Here is a 19229-nt window from a genome sequence, read left to right on the forward strand (position 1 = left end):
AACACAACCGATTGAACACAGAAGCAGAATCCAACTGTCTTCTATGAAGCCAGACATTAAAGAGACTTGCAAACTAAAAAATCCCAACTGTTCTCGCTGAAAAGTTTTGGAAAATAGTTTTTTTTCCCTTAAAAATGCTATTTACGGTAACCTGTAATGAGCTTATTTTTTTTTATTAAAAAAAAATTCTTTTTTTAACGTTTATTTATTTTTGAGACAGAGAGAGACAGAGCATGAACGGGGGAGGCTCAGAGAGAGGGAGACACAGAATCTGAAACAGGCTCCAGGCTCTGAGCTGTCAGCACAGAGCCCGATGCGGGGCTCGAACTCACGGACTGCAAGATCTTGACCTGAGCCAAAGTCGGACGCCCAACCGACTGAGCCACCCAGGTGCCCCGAGCTTATTGTTATTTTTAAATAAATATATATTTTTTAATTTCTTGGGCTTAATTTTTAATACCAAGAGATACTGACAGTATATCAATAGCTAAAACACTAACAAAAGCTCTTTGGGATCCTCCATTTTTAAGAATGTAAACAGGCTAAAAAAATGTAAAACAGGTCACTGAGACCAAAATGCTTGAAAACCACTGCCTGTCTTACAGGGAAGGCTAGAAGTAGACCAGCAAAGTCAAGTCTGAAAAGCAGCCTCTAACTGTATCAAGTGCCTTATAGGACCAAGGTGATCTATCTATATATGGCTAATTGCCTGAAGAAAAACAAATACTGGGAAGGAAAGACATCATCCAGAGCCTCTATAATTTTTCATTCTGGTATCCAATGACCAGGCATACCAAGAAACAGAACAAGAGAATGAGGACCAAAAACTAAGAGAATATTAACAAAAAACAAATACACTGAACACCCAGATAGTGAAAGTGACCAAAGATTTACAGTATGTACAAGAAAAAAGGTAGAAAAAATGTATTTCAGAGAACTAAAATTAAAAAAAAATAAGCAAAATGAGATCCTAGTACTGAAATTAGGAATTAGAAAGTCAGCTTAAATGGCAAAGAGAAGATTAGAACTGGAAGATGGATCAGTAGGAAATGTGAAAATGAAGCAAACAGAGAAAAAAGGACGGAAGGAGAAAGAGAATGGGGCAGAGGTAGTGCCTAAAAAGACAGTGCCCAAGAGTCTCTAAAAACCAGTGAAAGACATCAAGTGCGGGGAAATAATGTAACCTTATTAATGCAAAAAATAACAAAACAATTTAAAAGAACATTCAGGATAAAGAGAAAAAAAATGACAAATTTAGACCCACAAAGATCAGTAATTACATTAAATGTAAAATGGTCTCAATATTGTAATTGAAAGACAAAAATAAAAGGTCAATCTGACTAAAAAACAAATGCAAAATACATGCTGCTTACATGAGACAAACGTTAAGTAATAAGGACACAAAAAGGTTGAAAGTAGAAAGAAAAAAACATACTGTACAAAGATTAACCAAAAGAAGACCAGAGTAGCTAAACTACTATCAGGGAAAAAAAAAGATTTTTACGGCAACTTGTACTACTTGAGGAAATAGAAAGGAACCCTTTTTATTTTTTATTTATTTTTTTTTTAAAAAAACTTTTTTTTTAACGTTTATTTATTTTTGAGACAGAGACAGAGCATGAACGGGGGAGGGGCAGAGAGAGAGGGAGACACAGAATCGGAAACAGGCTCCAGGCCCTGAGCCACCAGCCCAGAGCCTGAATGCGGGGCTCGAACTCACGGACCGCGAGATCGTGACCTGAGCCGAAGTCGGATGCCCAACCAACTGAGCCACCCAGGCGCCCCAAGGAACCCTTTTTATAGTGATAAAAGGATCAATGCAACAGGAAGATACAACAGTCCTAAATCTGTATGCACCTAATAACACAACGCCAAAAAACATAAAGCCAAAACTCAGAAATGGAAAAAGAAATCTACAATCAGTGATAGGAAAAGCAGATCCCAACCTCCCCCCCCCCCCCCGCCCCATTTCAGTAGAGGTAGGCAAGATTTGACCAATATGATTAACTAACGTGACCTAATTCTTAATACAACATTCTTCTCAACTGATAAACATATTTTTTTCAAGTACAGAGAGAACATTAACCAAAAGAGATCACATAGTGGGCATGAAGCAATTGTCAACAAATTTCAAAGGACTGAAATCATACAGTGTATGTTCTCTGATCACAGAAATAAAGTAGTTTGCTGATTATGCTATATTTTGAGAGAAAAAAAAAAAGACTATATATATGTGTGTGTGTGTGTGTGTGTGTGTGCATATTTGTATATGCACATTTAGATATAAAACTTCTGAAAATATATCTAAGAAATACTGTTCGCCTGTAGGCTTTCAGTTTATACTTTTATGATTTTTGAACCATGGGTCTATATATCAGTTCAAAAATCTCAATTAACATCAATCAAAATCAGTTCACCAAGAATCAATTCATCTAACAGCAGTTTGCATGTGTTGCACGCTTACTGTGTGTTAAAGCACTCCACACGCATTGCCACTTTATTCCCAACAACCCCTGTGTGAGAGCTCTGTGTGGCAGCAAAAGCAAGAGCTCAGAGAGGGGCGGCGGCCTTCCTAGGGCTGCAGAGCTTGCACAAGACCTAACAGGAAAGCCCATGCCCCCCTCTTGTCACCCCAGAGGAGGGCCATGCCTAGTGCCAACTGTGATAGTGCCTTGAATGCCCCACTTACCACCACAGGCTGCCGGAAATACTCGTCCACTGCAGCGCCTCGGAGGGCTGACAGGTCCACTCCATGGAAAGATGGCTGGTACCTGCAGAAAGCCCCCATTCCCACAGCAAGGTTACCAGTAGCAGGAGAGACAGGTGGGGCAGGCTGCCTTCTCTCCCAGCTGGCCCTCAACCAGCCCAAGTCTTTCGGGTTCTACTGAGGATGCGGAAAAAAAGAGAAGCGGGGCCGTCCCTGAGAAGGCGGGACACCCAGGTCACACTCACCAGAAGTTGGCCTTGGTGAACTGCTCCATGTAGAGCTGTTCATCCGTGAAGGGTGCCAGATGGACGTCACCAATGGTGGGGAACATGTTTCCTGGGAGTGGGGGGCAGGGAGGGGTGCTGACGTCAGGGTGGAACATCCCAAAGCGCCTGGCAGAGCTTCCAAACGGCCCCTGGATCCCCAAGCCTGGGACTCCCCAGCCTCTCATTCATTCATTTGTGCATTCGTGCGACACAAAGATACGGAGCACCGTCTCTGCCACCGGCCAAGATGAGCACTTGACGTGCACGGTCTCGTGAAACTTGGCCGGCCAGCCAGGGAAGCAGGAAGGCCTGTCCTTGTGTTCCATTACCAGGGCTGGGAGGTGGGAAGGCACCTGCCAAAGCCTCGGGGGGTAAGCAAGTGGTGCCTGGGGTGCAGCCAGGCCTCCGGGTCCCTGCTCAGCCAGCCAGGCGGTGCCTCTCGAGTGCCGCTGTCCACGGACAGGTGCGCAGCCAGGGAAAGCGAAGCAAAGCACTCTGGACAGGGCGAAGGCAAGCCCTAGAATATGCCGTCAGCGCCTCAGATGAGGCTAGAGGCTAGGTGGGGGGGTTCAGCTGAATCTCGGCCTCCGGCAAACAGGTGAGCCACTTGGCCACCCTGGTCTGGCACGTGGGCTGACACGAGAAGGGGGGCTGGCCGCGGTTCTCCCTCCGTGTGACTCCGCAAACAGACAGAGGAGTCCCAGTCAGTGGCAGAGAGAGCCAGGGCTTGGGAGGCCCCACCCCCCTGGGGTAGTCTAGGGCCCCAGGTCACCTGGCCTCCAGATGTGGGCCTCCCTCCCTCCTTCCATGCAGGAGAGGGGGGCCCTGAGGCACTGGCAGGAATCTGCCTCCTCTTCCAGCTAGAAGGCTCAGCTACAGCCACCGGGATGGGGCGGGGGAGATGCCTGACTGTGGCTCGGAGGCCACACTCCAGGCCACGTGGCCAGGAGGAGACTGCCAGCCCCCAAGGGCGTTACGGGAAAGCGCCCCTGCTCCGGAGGCACCTAAACGTATGTGGCTGGAGAGGGGATTCCCTTCAATCCACTGAAGAGCACGTTGGCATGGATGAAGACACGCAGGCTGGGGGTAGGAGGGCAGTGCGGCCGGCCCGGCCCGCAGCCTCGTCACGGGCGGGCTGCCCGCCGGAGCCTGACGCCCCTCTGTGCTCGTGCCCCATGAGGAGGAGCCCATTCCGCTGGGGCACCACCCCCGGCTAGCTCAGTCTATCCTACAGGACAGGAAGGGAGGAGAGGGGGTCCAGGACACCAGCACCTCCCCCCCACCCCCCGCAGGCAGCCTGGCTTCCCACACGCGCACCCGTAACACAGCCCCCAGCGGCGAGAGTACAGCCTGAGGCCAGTCCCTGCAGCCCAGACCCAGGGAGGCCAGAGGACCAAAGCAGGTGTTTCCCCACAGAACCACCCATCCCCTGGCCCCCACGAGGCCTGCCAGTCCACCAGCTTCCCGTGTTCTGTCCCACGGCTGCTGCCCTGGCCAGGGTCCCCCTGTGCCACACACACCCACGCGTGCACACGACCCCTTGCTTGCACAGAGATACTCAAAACACACACACAAACCATGAACGGAAACAGAAATACCAGCAGACGTTCCAGGCCGTGCACATAAACCCCAGGGACATGCGTAAGTATGAACAGCCTGCGACCCAGGTGTGCGGACAGGCAGGCACAGTGACACAGACAGGAGGCCACAGAAGGGCAGGCCAGACAGCGGCTCCCTGACGCCCGAGAACCCCCAGCCCACTCTCTCACACACACGAACTCCCTCCTTCGTCTCCCTGGCTCGGCGGAGCTCAGGGGCCTGTCACGCCAGGATGAGGTCTGTGGCGCCAGGAACGAGGACGGAAGGCTGGCTCCTCGGGAAGGTGCCCGGCACAGAGTACCTTCTGCACCTGCCACAACCCCCACTCCCAGCTAGATACTGTCCCCGCGACACAGGACCTAAGACAGCAGAGGCGGCCCGGAGGCTGTCCGGGGGCAGGGAAGGCGGAGGTCTGGCCCCGCACCCCTGCAGCCACGGCCGGCGGGGGTGGGCAAGGGACTGGGGGTAAAGGCCCGGATGCCCCCGGCACCCCAGGCTGCCAAGGCAGGCAGGCAGGGCACAGGGTCACAATGGTACCAACTGAGCAGCAGCCGGGGGCCCTGCGGCGGGACCCCCTGTGGCAGCCACCTGCGCCGGCAAGGACACTCACCCCCCGGCCTCAGGTATTTCTTGGCGTGGAGGTAGCTCTCGAGCATGCGCTCGTTGAAGAGCATGTAGCCCATGGGCTCCGAGATGATGATGTCCACCTGCTCGGGGAGCGAGACTTCCTCCACCTTCCCGGGGATGACCACGATGCGCTCAGTGAGGTTGTTACTCTTCACCAAGACCTGCGGGCGCGTGGGGGGGCGGGGGGCCCAGAGGCGTCACGGGGGTCCCCGCACCCAGCCACACCACGAGTCGTCACCAGACCCTTCCTCTCGGGGGCGGGGCTTCCACCCACGCACGGCCACCAAACCCCCGCCTCTCTCGTCAGCATCCCAGCCACAGCCACTGCCAGCCACGGCCCATGAGTAGCTCACGGCAACCTCAGCCCTCTCTCGGGGCCTTTCCTGCCGCGGCTCCCTGGTCCCCCGATGTCACCTCCACCCTTCGAGGACAACAGCTGATGGGAGTGGGCAGGACGAGGAGGCTTTGCTACAGCCACCAAAGCTAAACTCGGACACACCCTCCAACCCGGGGACTCCAGTGCTAAGAACGTGTCCTACACACGTCACCGCACACGAGAGGGGACAGAGCGTGGGGGGTTCAGCAGAGCACGTGTTTGCACTGCGAAGACCGAAGCGGCCCGAAGGTCGATGACAGCCCAGCTGCATCTAAACGGACAACGGTCCCCGGGGCGAAGGGATGCCCGGCAGCCACTCGAGAGGGTGAGGGAGCTCTTTACGTGGGGACACGGAAAGTCCCAGGCACGCGGCACGGGGGGGCCGGAGCACGGCAACGTGGCAGTGTGCGGTCAGAGGACGCAGGCCGGCTTTCGGAGCCCCGGGGCAGCCCTGAGAGCCCCCCCCCCTCCAGGTCTCCCTCCCTCCAGAGTGGGGGGCCAGGCAGCTGGGAGGCAGGGTGGGGGAGGGAGGTAGCCTCGCAGTCAACCCTTCACAGCGTTTCGGTTCTGAACCTCGTGAACGAAGGTTTCAACGCACGGAAAACAAAACGAGGAAACGACAGCGTAAACGGAAGGAAAGCTTGCTGTTACCCACGCTCCACAGAGGCGGGGAGTGGGGCTCGGAGCGGGGCCGCGATCCCACCCTGGTCCGTGTGACCGCACGAGCTGCCCCCCGGGGGCAAGAGGCCGTCCGCCCTCTGAAGACCTCCGACCTGGCTCCGACCCCGTCACGGAGGGCACACACCGCCTCCCGTCCAGCGAGCCCGTCGACCCGTGGTTGCGGGAGACAAGAGACCAGAACAGAGAAGCGCTGCGCCCGGGCTCCCCGGATGTGGGGGTCGAGTCTCCCGGCGGGGCCAGCTTCCCCAGGCTGGAACAGAGCTCGAGGACAAGCTGGGGTCCCCGGGGGCCGCTCACCTCTGCGTGCTGGGCCATGGTGCTGGCCTCCACCGCGTAGATCTTCCTGGCCCCGGCCTGGGCGGCGAAAAACGAGAGGATGCCAGAGCCACAGCCCACGTCCAGAACGATCTGGAGGAGGAAGGGGGCGGTGAAAAGCGGACGCTAGTGAAGTCATGGTGATCCTAACGGATGGGCACGTCCCCCAGCGCTCGCTCCCCTGCCGAGTGTGCTCCGTGGCCCTTCGGGCCGCATCCCAGCAACAAAGGCCGGCGCCCCCCCCCCCCCCCCCCCCCCCCCGCCCCGGGGCCGGAGCACGTGGGCGCCCCTAGCTGGAGTCCGAAGGCGGCAGAGCAGGATTTCTGAAGGCGGCTAGGATGTTAAGACCATCACACGCCCTCAGGGCGGATTCAGAAAGGAACGGTTTGGGCTATGATCAGTCTACGCAGGCAGCGTCGTGGACTCCAGGCACGCCTGTAGCTTCTCTGGGGATGAGCACTCGCTAAGGATACCTCGGAGTCCAGCCAGGAGCCCCTCTTTCTTTTTAGGCACGAGTCTATGCTACTTGGTAACAGTAAAAAGATTTTAAATTTTTTTTTTTTTCAACGTTTTTTATTTATTTTTGGGACAGAGAGAGACAGAGCATGAACGGGGGAGGGGCAGAGAGAGAGGGAGACACAGAATCGGAAACAGGCTCCAGGCTCCGAGCCATCAGCCCAGAGCCTGACGCGGGGCTCGAACTCACGGACCGCGAGATCGTGACCTGGCTGAAGTCGGACGCTTAACCGACTGCTCCACCCAGGCGCCCCAACAGTAAAAAGATTTTAAAAGCCACTAAGAAAATAACCAGACAAGTTACGATACATCCGCGTGACTTACTGGCCTGTCCCGAGACCTCTCGTTACGGGGGGGAAACGTTTTCTGCAGGAGGAGTACGCAGAAGAAGATCCTATTTTGTAAATCCGTTAATTAATCAATTCTAGATTACATACGCCAATGCACGCGTAGGGGAAAATCTGGAAAAAACCCTCACTGTTGGCTCTGGAGGTGAATGACGAAGGCTTTTTGTGCCTACATTACACACAGTGGGTTTTCACAAAAAGTAGACTTTGCTCTTGTAATCCGAAAAACTCAAAGATGAAATCAACGAGCAAAGAAAAACACAACTGGAGACAACCGACAGAGCGCGGGGGACCTGGAGCCTGGGCGGAGGGGCCCAGGGGAGGGAGGAGGAAAGCAGCCGCTCCCCTGGCCAGGCCCGCTCACCTTGTCCTTGAAGTCCGTGTGGTTCTGCAGGATGGCGCGCTGGTAGGTGCCTGTCCGCACGTAGTCCTGCATCATGTTCTGCTGCTGGGACAGGTAGCCGTAAAACTGGAACAGAGACACGCCAATGGCACAGGGCACGCGGCGGCACAGACGACCGTGGCCCTGGCTGGCCCTGCGACACAGGAGGGCCCACCGTGGGCACAAACCTCCCTTGGGAGGCTGCACCCCCTCTACCGACCCAGACCCCGCTGGCAGCTGCCGGCCGCTCCGGGAAAGGGAGTGGGAAGCCTCAGGCAGCCCCCGGGAGGGTCACCGCCACCATCACCGTGGCCAACGTGTGCAGCCGGGTGCTGCCCAGACCTGGGCGCCACCCAGAAGTCAAGATTTGCCACAGGAGGGGTTCTGGGATTGGGGGCCGCCTGCCCCATCTTAGGGTCCCCAACGAAGCAGAGGTGTAGAACAGACAGAACCCTAGAACTCAGAGCGCCAGGCGGGTGAGGTGCTGCGGGGTCTCTCTGTAAGACAACGGGCGATCGGGAGGCAGCGTGGCACCTGGGCAGGGGCACAGGCTTTGGCATCAGGCAGACCTGGCTTCCCATCTTGGCTCTGTTGCATAATAGCTGTGTGACTTGGAGCAAGTCACTTAACCTCTCTGAGCCTCAGTTTTCTCATCTGTAAAATGGGGACAATAATAGTACTTACCTCCTAGGGTTGTTGGGAGGGTCAATGCATCTGCAGGTGTAAAAGCGCTCAGACCAATGCCTGTTCGGTACGTGATAACTGTGCTACTGTTACTCAAAACGCCTGTGAACCTGAGCTTCACCTGCACTCAATTCCTCCAGCAACCCTCCTAGGCAGACCCTGGCATCTCCGTTTCACAGATGAGGAAACTGAGGCCCAGCAGGCGAAGGAAACCTGCCCGAGGCTACGTGGCTAGTAAGGGGCAGAGCCAGGACGAGAACCCAGGTGGGCCTGCCCTTTGCTGCCCACCCGGTGGCGGCAGCCTGGTCGGGCGTGACGCGTACCCACCTGGAAATACTGCACGGCGGAGGACTCCTCTGTGCGCTCGCTGAACACCGACCGCTCCAGGGTGTGGCCCCGACAGGTTTTCAGGATGTTATAGAAGGAACAGAAGTCTGGAAGGGGGAGGCCAGGTCATCGGTGGGCATCTCGGGGGTGGGGTTCCATCTACGTGCACACCCCGACTCTCCTAGTTTGAGCATGCGTGCTTGGTGATCTCTTTGTCCCCAGACCAGTGCTGAAATTCACGAAGAAGGGCAGCCAAACCCTGCCACTTGGTGGCCGGCACGAGGCCGGGATTTTGCAGTCGGGGGCGGGGAGCGTGTGTGTGTGCTCTGCGTGGCCGGTGGGGCCGACGAGCCTGGCCCAAGCCTCAGGAGGACACGCGCCCGCTGAGCCAGGGTCAAACCTCACAGACTGGCCCGAGCCCAGGAACCGCAAGCACCCCTACAGGGTCTGTGTGGGGCCGACTGGGAGGGTGTGGGCGGCTACCCAGCAGTAAACGTATTTAACAACCTGAACTACACACCTAAAAATGGTTAAGAGGGTAAATTTTGTCATGTGTATTTTAACCCAGTGCCTTAAAAGTAGAGCAGTGTTTCTAAGGCAAGCTCTTAAAAAATTACAATCTGCAGTTTGGGAAGGTGAAAAAGTCCTGGAGGCGGATGGGGCGACCACGGTGGGAGCTCGCGCGGTGTCCCCGGGCTCTACGCCCAGAAAGGGTTAAGACGTTAAATGTCTGTTATGTGTACTTTACCTCCATTTAAAAAACCGGTGGAATTAAAAGGGAAAAAAGCCAACTATAAATATTCATGGAGTCGAAAAAGACTAGATTGACACCAGCTCCCACTGCTCACCCCTGGGGTGGTGTTTTAAAAAAAATTTTTTTTTTCAACGTTTTTTATTTATTTTGGGGACAGAGAGAGACAGAGCATGAACGGGGGAGGGGCAGAGAGAGAGGGAGACACAGAATCGGAAACAGGCTCCAGGCTCCGAGCCATCAGCCCAGAGCCCGACGCGGGGCTCGAACTCACGGACCGCGAGATCGTGACCCGGCTGAAGTCAGACGCTTAACCGACTGCGCCACCCAGGCGCCCCTGGGGTGGTGTTTTAAACACTGACTTCGGGTGATTTACGTAAGTAAAGAAAGAAATGGGGCGTAAGACTGCCTCCTGCGGTGGAGGGGGTCAGTCACCTGGCTCCTTCCACCCCATCCGGCTTCCTCCTCCACCGGGGCACCGGGACTGCTGCGGGGGTGGGGTGGGGGGCTGGCGGCAGAGAGCAGAGGGCAGAGGGCAGAGGGCGGGCAGCTTCTCCACCTCTCCCAGCCCAGCCACCAGGATCACCGACATCACCTGCAGTGACCAGGCCTGGCTGCTGCACCAGTAAGCGGTCTCCAGCCCCAGGCTCCCCACCACCTCCTCCGCTGACCTCCACCTGAGCCACCAGCAGTCGCCTGGGGCTCTAAAAACCCTCCTCGGGAACCGGAAACCACCTGCATCCACTTGGATCCCGGAGCAGGGTCCGCACAGAACCCTCCCGTGGCTTCTCTACGCGCTCGGAACAGAGCTCTGCCTGCCTGGGCTTCCGTCTCACTCTCATCCTCCGCTGCCCCCAGACTCGCCCCCAGGCTCCACCAGGAGACCTGGGGTGCACCCAGGCCAGGTGGTCAGGACAGGCCTCTTGCAGGAAGGGAGGTAAGAGCTGAGCCCAGGAGGACCCAAATGATTCGGCAAGGGAAGGTCTGGGGAGGAGCGTTCCAGGCAGAGAGAACGTCCTCTTCCCACGAACGTATCTCCGCATGGGAGTAATTTCTGCTGGCTCCCCGGGACAGACGGATGGGCTGTGACCGAACAGGGCTCCGGGTCCCCCGCCAGCCACGGCTGACGGATCTCTGGCCGTGTGCCGCCAGGACGGAAGGGACACGTACCATTGGGAGTGGCGAACTGGATGAGGACGCTGTTGCAGCCCAGGGTGATTATGAAGGACTGCTTGCCCACGCGGCTGCACTCTGTCTCTCGGGACACCGAGCACTTAAACACACACACATCTTCGTCTGCAAGAGGAGAGAGGGGAGCATGAGCCAAAGGGTCCCGGGGCCGGCCGAGCAAGGCTCCCCGTGGGCTAAGTTTGTTCGAGTCATGTCCCCGCCACCGCCACCCCGCTCCTCACAGCCCCCGGGTTCTTCTGAGGCTCCCTAAAGCCCGCCCCGGGCCCACTGCCGCGTGTACCCCGCCTGCCCAGCCCACGCTGAGGAAGAGGGGATGGCCGATCGGGCGGCAGTGACACAGGACAAAGCACGTCAAGCGGAGAGGACCGCTGTCCACAGAGCGACCGAGGCCGAGGGTGGGGGTGGGGGGTGGCCAGGCGCCGTGGGGCCGAGCAGGACACCGGGGCGCGGGGGCACCTCTGCCAGGACCTTCCCTCACAGAGCACCTCCTGGTGCCCAGGCCCCCGCTCACCCAGTGGGCGCTGAGGTGGGAAGAGGGCTGAGAGCAGGGCCACTCCGGCAGGGTCGGGGGGGGGCTACGGGAACCCAGCTGAGTGAGTCTGGCATTGATTCACCAATGCCCCCGTCACACGGGGAGATCACCGGCTCTCCCAGCTGGCAGGGGCGGGTGGGAGCCAAGCCAGAATGCCCGGGGCGCCTCTGCTTCCTTCGCCTGAGCCCTTCCCTCTTGGATTCGGGTGGCGCAGTGAGTCTAAGCGGGGCCCCGGGAGCCGGACGGCCCGGGTTCGTGTCCCACACGCACCACTCGGCGTGTGATTCGTGCAGGTCACTTAGCCTCTCTGAGCCTTGGTTTTCTCATCTGCCAAATGGGGCTAACGGTGGGGCAGGCACAGGGCCCGGCACACGGCGAGCACGGCATCCACGAGCCGCCACTAATTACTGTTACCGCTCGTTCCTTTGCCCTCAGTCAAACGGTGAAACTTTGCGTCACCAGAAACGGGCCGAACCGACACACCCGGAGGCCCTGGTGTGGTGCGGCGGGACAGACACGGCATCTGTGTCGCATTCTCGGCACAAGTGTCCACCCTGGTCCTCTTGCGACGGCTCCAGACCGTGGGGTAGTCGGCGAGACAGCACGCCTGCTCTCCTCCTCAAAGCGGCAATGCCAGGAAAGAGGCGAATTTTGGGGAGCCTTTCCAGAGCGAGGGTCACCAAAAACATGTGACCCCAATGCCACCGGTGCCCCAACTGGAGCCTAATGAAACCTTTTCACAAGCTGTTAGGGACCATTGGGAAACTGAGTGCGGACCGCGGGTGTGACAAGGTTAGATGACATACGTGTGACGACAGCATGTGGGTCCACAGAATAACGCCCTCATTCTTCTAAGAAACAGGAAGTACTAAGTGAATTCTCGTCACGTCTGCAACTTGCCTTAGAGTAGCTCATCAAATAGACAACTACAAACCACACGTACAGAGAGCAGCCCGAGTACCAATGTGGCCAAGTGTCCCCGTCGCCCCAGGAAGCCAAAACCATCTTGAAAAAGAACAAAGTGGAAAGACTCACCCTCCCCAATCCCAAACCTACTTTGAAGGTACCGTGATCAACATGGAATAGTACTGGCAAAGGAGAGACCAACGCAATAGAATCAGAGTCAAATTAAAACCTTGTTTATAATCAACGGACTTCTTTCATTTTTCTTAGCAATCTCTACACCCAACGTGGGGCTCAAACTCATGACCCCGGGTTTAAGAGTCACATGCTCTTCCGATTGAGAGAGCCAGGCATCCCCGTCTTTCAACAAGGGTGCAAAGAGCATTCAATGGGGGGGAAGATGGTCTCCTCAGCCAATGGTACAGGGACAAGTGGATGTTCACGCGCAACAGAATGAAGCTGGATCCCTACCTCACACCACATATGAAGCCTGACCTGAGTACAAGAGCTAAAAACTGTAAAACTCCTGGAAGGAAACAGAGGCGTAAATTCTTCCTGAACTTGGATTTGGCAAAAAGATTCCTCAAGGTGACATCAAAAGCAAGAGTATCCAGAGGAAAACTAGATACATTGAACTTCATGAGAATTGAAAACTTTTGTGCATCATAGGACACTATCTAGAAAGTGAAGGGGCGTCCGGGTGGCTGTCAGTTAAGCGTCTGACTTGGGCTTGGGTCGTGATCTCACAGTCTGTGAGTTCATGCCCTGCGTCGGGCTCTGGGCTGACAGCTCGCAGCCTGGAGCCTGCCTCGGATTCTGTGTCTCCCTCTCTTTCTGCGCAAACCGCCCCCCCCCCCCCCACCGCCCCATCACTCGCACTCTCTCAAAAATAAATAAGCATGAAGAAAAATAAAAAAAGTGAAGATGACCTAGAGAACGGGAGAAACGATGCACAAATCATATACCTGAAAAGAACTCAGTGTCCAGAACATATAAAGAATTCATTCAGCGAAAAGGTAAACAACCCAATTCAAAAATGGGCAAAGGACCTGAACAGACATTTCTCCGAAGAAGAGAGAGGACTGGCTAACAAGCACAAGCAAATCAAGCCACAGGGAGACACTGCTTCACGCCCACTAGGACGGCTAGAACTTTAAACAGATAGGGGAAAATTACAAGTGTTGGCAAGGACGTGGAAAAATTGGAACCCTCACACCCTGGGAGGCATGTGGGGGCATGAAACTATGAAACAACTCAGCTGCCGGGGAACAGGGTCTGGTGGTTCTTTCAAATGTTAAACATCAAATTACCATTTGACTCAGCAACCCCACTCTTGGGGATGTACGCAAAAGAACTGAAAGAAGCAGTCAGATAAATACCTGTATGCAAATATTCAAAGTGGGACGATTTGCAAGAAGCCGAAAGTAGAAGCAATTCAGATGTCCGTCCACTGACAGACGGACACACAAAACGTGGCAGGTCCACGGGATGAACTGTTATTCTTCCATAAAAAGGAATGAAATCCTGGGGCGCCTGGCTGGCTCAGTCAGGAGAGCAACTCTTGATCTGGGGGTCGTGGGTTCGAGCCCCACGTTGAGTGTAGAGAGTACTAAAAATAATAAACAGGGGCGCCTGGGTGGCTCAGTCGGTTGAGTGACCGACTTCGGCTCAGGTCATGATCTCGCGGTTTGTGAGTTCGAGCTCCGCGTCGGGCTCTGTGCTGACATCTCGGAGCCTGGAGCCTGCTTCGGACTCTGTGTCTCCCCCTCTCTCTACCCCTCCCCTGCTCACGCTCTGTGTCTCTCTGTCTCTCAATAATAAATGTTAAAAATAAATAAATAAACTTAAAAAAATGAAGTCCTGACACACACTACAACGTGGATGAACTTGAGAAACGTTACGCCGAGTGAAAGAAGCCAGACACAAAAGGTCACACACAAGTGATTCCGTGTATATGAAACATTCAGAATCAGTTAATCCACCGAGGCAGAAAGCAGATGGTGGCTGTCGGGGGCTCGGAGGAGGGAGCCTGGGGAGTGACCACTTAATAGGTTCAAGGTTTCCTTTTGGGGTGATGAAATGTTTTGGAACCAGACAGAGGTGGTAGTCACACAATTACAAATGTACTAAATGCCCCCGAATTGTACACCTTTTTTTTTTTTTTTTTTACTTATTTTGAGACAGAGAGAGAGAGAGCGTACACATGCACGAGTGACGGGGAGGGCAGAGAAAGAGAGGGAGAGAGAGAATCCCAAGCAGGCTCCACGCTGTTAGGACAGAGCCTGATGTGGGGCTTGAACTCATGAACCCTGAGACCATGACCTGAGCCAAAACCAAGAGTCAGACCCGGACCCTTAACTGACTGAGCCACCCAGGCATCCCTAAAGCGGTTTGTTTTATGTCATGTGAACTTTATCTCCGTAGAAAAAGAAAAACCTTTTCAATACGTGGATGCAGATATGAAGGGCCTATGGGTGTTCACCGGCTCTCTTCTTCTCACCCTGTGTACTCTGAGCGTGGACCCAGGTCCTGGAGGCCTCCTGGGGCCACAGCCCGGGTTCTGCCAGACGGCCTCACACCTCCAGAGCCGGGGGCCAGCCTCCTGACCACAGGCGGGAGAGAAGATCGTACTGTCAGGTGCCGCCCCAGACAGGGGGCTCCCAGGTCTGGCTGCAAGTGGGTCCCAGGAAGGGACCCTGGCACGGTGCCGTCACCCATGTCCCTCCTGGGGCGGGAGATAAGGCCAATCTGCCAGCCGCACCAGGGTAACAGCAAGCATACCAAGGAGGGCCTCTGTTTACCGAGCAGCCTGGCAACCCGACCAGCTGCCCCAGGCACCCCTGCGACCTGGCGCCCGGCAGGCAACCACGAGGACCCGTGGCCAAGGGAGCCCGGGCTGAGGGCGGCCCGACCTGTCCCATCACGGCAGAGGCAACCACAGCCCGTGGAGCCAGTCTTTTCTGACAGCCCGTCCCACAGGCCAGTCCTTGGCACACAGGAGGGAGGTGTTCAGTAAATATTTGACAAATCAAAAAAAAAAAATCTGGATCATATTCTTCCGTGTATTTAAAAGACTCAGAGGGGCGCCTGGGTGGCTCAGTCGGTTAAGCGTCCGACTTCGGCTCAGGTCACGATCTCACGGTCCGTGAGTTCGAGCCCCGCGTCGGGCTCTGGGCTGATGGCTCAGAGCCTGGAGCCTGCTTCCGATTCTGTGTCTCCCATTCTCTCTGCCCCTCCCCCGTTCATGCTCTGTCTCTCTCTGTCTCAAAAATAAATAAACGTTAAAAAATTTTTTTTATAAATAAATAAATAAATAAATAAATAAATAAATAAATAAATGACTCAGAAACCCCAGCTCTTGGGAGGCCCTGCAGGACCCGTACCCTCATTCACCAGTGGACCAGCTCCTGGCCTTTGCGCGCCCCTTTCCCCCTTTGCCCACTCTCCCCTCCTCTCACTAGGATGATGGGCCCCCAGGACATGGGTGGGGTGGCGCTCAGCGGGCCGCCCACGTGGGGCTCTGGCTTCCTCACTGCCCAGGGTCGCACGTGCCCAGATGGAGCTGAGAACGCACACCGTGCCTCCTGGCCGGCTCCACGGTAGTAGGGGGTGGCCCTGGAAGAAAGCTTCTCCCCGCCCCGCCCCCGGCCAAAGGAAAGAGGTCCAGGGCCTGGACCCAGCAGTGGCCATTAGGTGTCCCTGCCCCACCCACACACACAAGAAGTGGCTGCGTCCACCAGGAAACCGCCTGCTAGGCTTGTCTCTCTCTTTCCTCTCAAGTCACCCCTTGATCCAGCCATCACCGGGTGAGCCATGGCAGAGACAGGAGCAACTCTGCGCGGTGCCTCCAGAAAGCAACCCAGAGCGCCAATCTGCCCTCGTCACATCGGCCAGCGGATTCAGGGGCTGTGTGCACACGGCCGAGAGAGGTGGGGGACAGGAAGCGGGATGGGGGCTTAGCAGGCTGCCGTGATGATTCAAGTGGCGGTAACCACGGAGAGGGCTGCTGGCCGGGAGGCTGTGCTGGGCTCCTGCCGATCGAGGTCAGCAGAGCCGAGGTTTCATCCCTGCAGTAATACGATCAGGTGGCGGAGCTGGGAACAGGCCCCCTCACTGGGCCGTCTTCTCCAGAAAAGCTTTCCCAAGGCAGAGTCTACACGCAGGAGTGTGCAGGAAAGCAAGCCGGACTCGGGAGCATTAATCGTGCCACGAACGTGTCTGCCCTGCTCCTGGACCCGGCCTGGCACCGCGGACTGACCTCCTACCTGCTGCAGGATGTCCAGCCGAGGCTCTGGAGCCAGGGGCTCAGGGGCCAGAATACCCAGGGACAGGCACAGGGCAAGCGTGCTCAGGGTGTGCCGGAGGGAGCCCTGGGGTAGGAACCTTCCCCCCGTCTTGCTCCCCAGGAAGGAAGGCCCCCGTAAATCCAGGTCACAAATTCCGAGTTCCCATGGGGAGCCAGGCCCGGCGCCTGCCTTGCTGAGGCTGGGATAGGGCTGGGATGTCACCGGCACCAACACTTTCCGGGTGCCACGCTCTGCATTTTACACGGACCCCTCAGTGCTATCTACTGTTCCACGCAGATGAAGAAGCAAGGCTCAGACAGGTTAAGCATCTCGCTCAAGGCCACACAGCAAGTGAGTGGCAGAGCAGACTGGCTCTAGGGTCTGGGCTCCTAACCGACGTGCCATAGGACATCCCTGTGCTTCCTGGAGTAGGCATTGCCAACCTTCTGTGTGAAGGAGCAGGGAGTAAATACTTTTGGCTCTGCAGGCCGTGTGGTCTCTGCTACTACGACTCCTCTCTGCCGCAGACCTCGTGTAAGCGAGTGAGTGCGGCCGCGTGCCAATAAAACTTTACGGCGAATCCAGCATTTGCGCCCGGGACTCCGGGTCAGAGAGGCTGGGCGCCGAGCCCCCTTCCCACCCACTTCCTCATCTGCTCACCGGACATCGAGAAGTGGAGATGCACTCCCCATCCCAAAAGGGGTGAGAACAGAGTGAGGACATTCCCCAGGTAATGGGCACTGATGCCAGGGGAACAGAGGCACGATGGGAGCCTACAGATGGCACCTGCCCCAGGCCGGGAAAGAGACTGGGAACCAATTCTCCAGCAAGAGGAAAAAAGGCACATGGGATGGCAGAGAGCAGAGGGGGCTGCGTGTGATACTGTGATTTACAGTAAACGGCTATCTGGCAGGGGCGCCCGGGTGGCTCAGTCGGATAAGCGTCCCACTTCAGCTCGTCATGATCTCACGGTTCATGAGTTCAAGCCCCGCGTGGGGCTCTCTGCTCTCAGCACAGAGCCCGCTTCGGTTCCTCTGTCTCCCTTCGTCTCTGCCCCTCCCCAGCTTATGCAGGCTCTCTCTCAAAATAATCAAAAATAAACTAAAACAAAGCAAAACAAAACAAAACCAAAAACCAACTATCTGGCACAAAGCTCCTAAAACTCTGGGAATGCCCTAAGTGATGAGAACAATACAAGGCGTCTTCCATGATTTCGTTCAAAGCCCCTTTCATCCACTCGAGTTTATGTCGATGAGGTCACTTTTCAAGCCCCTAAGGATGCAGCCCTGTTGCCAGGGGGACCAACCAAGTAATTAGACAGTTGGAACTTTCAGTCTCCCTCCTAAGCCTCCAAATAGCCAATGATTCAATCAATCGTGCCTGCGTAATGAAGTCTCCATAAAAATAAAACCCGAAGGACGGGCTTCGGAGAGCTTCCCGGCTGGTAAACACATGCAGGAGCCGGGAGAGGGGCGCCTGGAGACGGCATGGAAGCCCCGGCCCTTCCCCACACTGTCCTGCGCATCCCTTCCGTCGGGCTCTTCCTGGGTTGTCTCCTTCACACCAGCCACCGATCCAGTGAGTGATCTGTTCTCCCGAGCTCTGTGGGCTGCTCTGGCAAATTAATCGAACCTGAAGAGGGGGTCGTGGGAACCTCACTCAGATCTACAGCCAGGGGGCGAGACGCACAGGTGACAACCGGGACTTGTGACGGGCAGTGGGGGCGGAGGACAACGGTCTGTGGGACTGAGCTCCCATCCTGTGGGATGTGACAGTCTCCCCAGGCAGACAGAACGGAGCTGATCGTGAGCCCCACAGCTGGAGTGTGGAGGCATCCATGGCAAGTCTTCAGTACCAGGGTTAAGCGTCCTACTCTTGATTTCGGCTCAGATCATGATCTCACGGTTTGTGAGTTTGAACCCTGCATTGGGCTCTGTGCTGACAGCGCAGCCTGCCTGAGGTCCTCGGTCTCTCCTTCTCCCCCTCTCTCTGCCCCTCACCCACACGCGCTCTCTCTCTCAAAACAAATAAACCTTAAAAGAAAAAAAAAAAAAAGAAGCGTTCGGTAGCAGCACTGAGAGTAGGGCAGACGCGTTTCTCCTCAGAGGGTCCCGGCTGGGAGAATGAGGGGACAAAGACAGTGCAGCTGTGGCCAGGGAGGGCGCTGAGACAGACTCCAGACTGGACAGGCAGATTTGGGTCTCGAGAGGCTCAGGGGCCCAGCTGCTCCCACAGCCACGGGCAGCACCTGGAGGGACTGAGCGTTGAGCTGGGGGACAGACACAGGGCTAGAGGAGCTGTGGGCCAAGCAGCAGGTGAGGAAGGCTGGGAAGCCAGTGGCTCTCGAGATGAGGAGCCAATCAGCTGTGGTCGTTCTCCCGTTTAGGCCTCTCCATGGCTTCCCAGAGCCTTCTAGAACAAGTACAAACTCCTTACGGGGCTCTCAAGCCCCTGTCAATGTCTGTAACCTCATCCACGACCCCAGTCGAGCCACGTGGGCCTTCGCTGCCCCTAGACCATGGGCCAGACTTCTCTCTGGCCTCCATGCCTCCTGAGATCCAGAACACCCTTCCCCCCCCGCCCTTGTCCTGTGTCCCCGTCACCTCCTCCTGGCGGTCCTCCAGCAATTCTTGGACGAGCCCCCATCACATGGCAACTCCTTATTTAACGCCCCTGTGCTCCCCAACACACAGTGACGCACGGGCCCTGGGCTCTGCACGTGGCTGGCACACCCAGACC

The 19229-nt window shown here is 56.1% G+C and overlaps 1 protein-coding gene across 4 annotated transcripts in view; it reads right to left on the reverse strand.

Moving 5' to 3' along the window:
- Window positions 1-19229, reverse strand: part of CARM1 (coactivator associated arginine methyltransferase 1) — a 39992-nt gene that overhangs the window by 4310 nt on the left and 16453 nt on the right. For all 4 annotated transcript variants that reach the window (XM_058728027.1, XM_058728029.1, XM_058728028.1 and 1 more), the window contains exons 2-8: window positions 10749-10874; window positions 8828-8934; window positions 7799-7903; window positions 6554-6664; window positions 5183-5360; window positions 2953-3043; window positions 2690-2771 (exon numbers count right to left, since the gene is read on the reverse strand). In XM_058728027.1, the coding sequence (XP_058584010.1) occupies window positions 2690-2771; window positions 2953-3043; window positions 5183-5360; window positions 6554-6664; window positions 7799-7903; window positions 8828-8934; window positions 10749-10874 (800 nt within the window). The remainder of the gene's footprint in view (window positions 1-2689; window positions 2772-2952; window positions 3044-5182; window positions 5361-6553; window positions 6665-7798; window positions 7904-8827; window positions 8935-10748; window positions 10875-19229) is intronic.

Source organism: Neofelis nebulosa, chromosome 4 (genome assembly GCF_028018385.1).
Source record: "Neofelis nebulosa isolate mNeoNeb1 chromosome 4, mNeoNeb1.pri, whole genome shotgun sequence".
NCBI classification, from domain to species: Eukaryota; Metazoa; Chordata; class Mammalia; order Carnivora; family Felidae; genus Neofelis; species Neofelis nebulosa.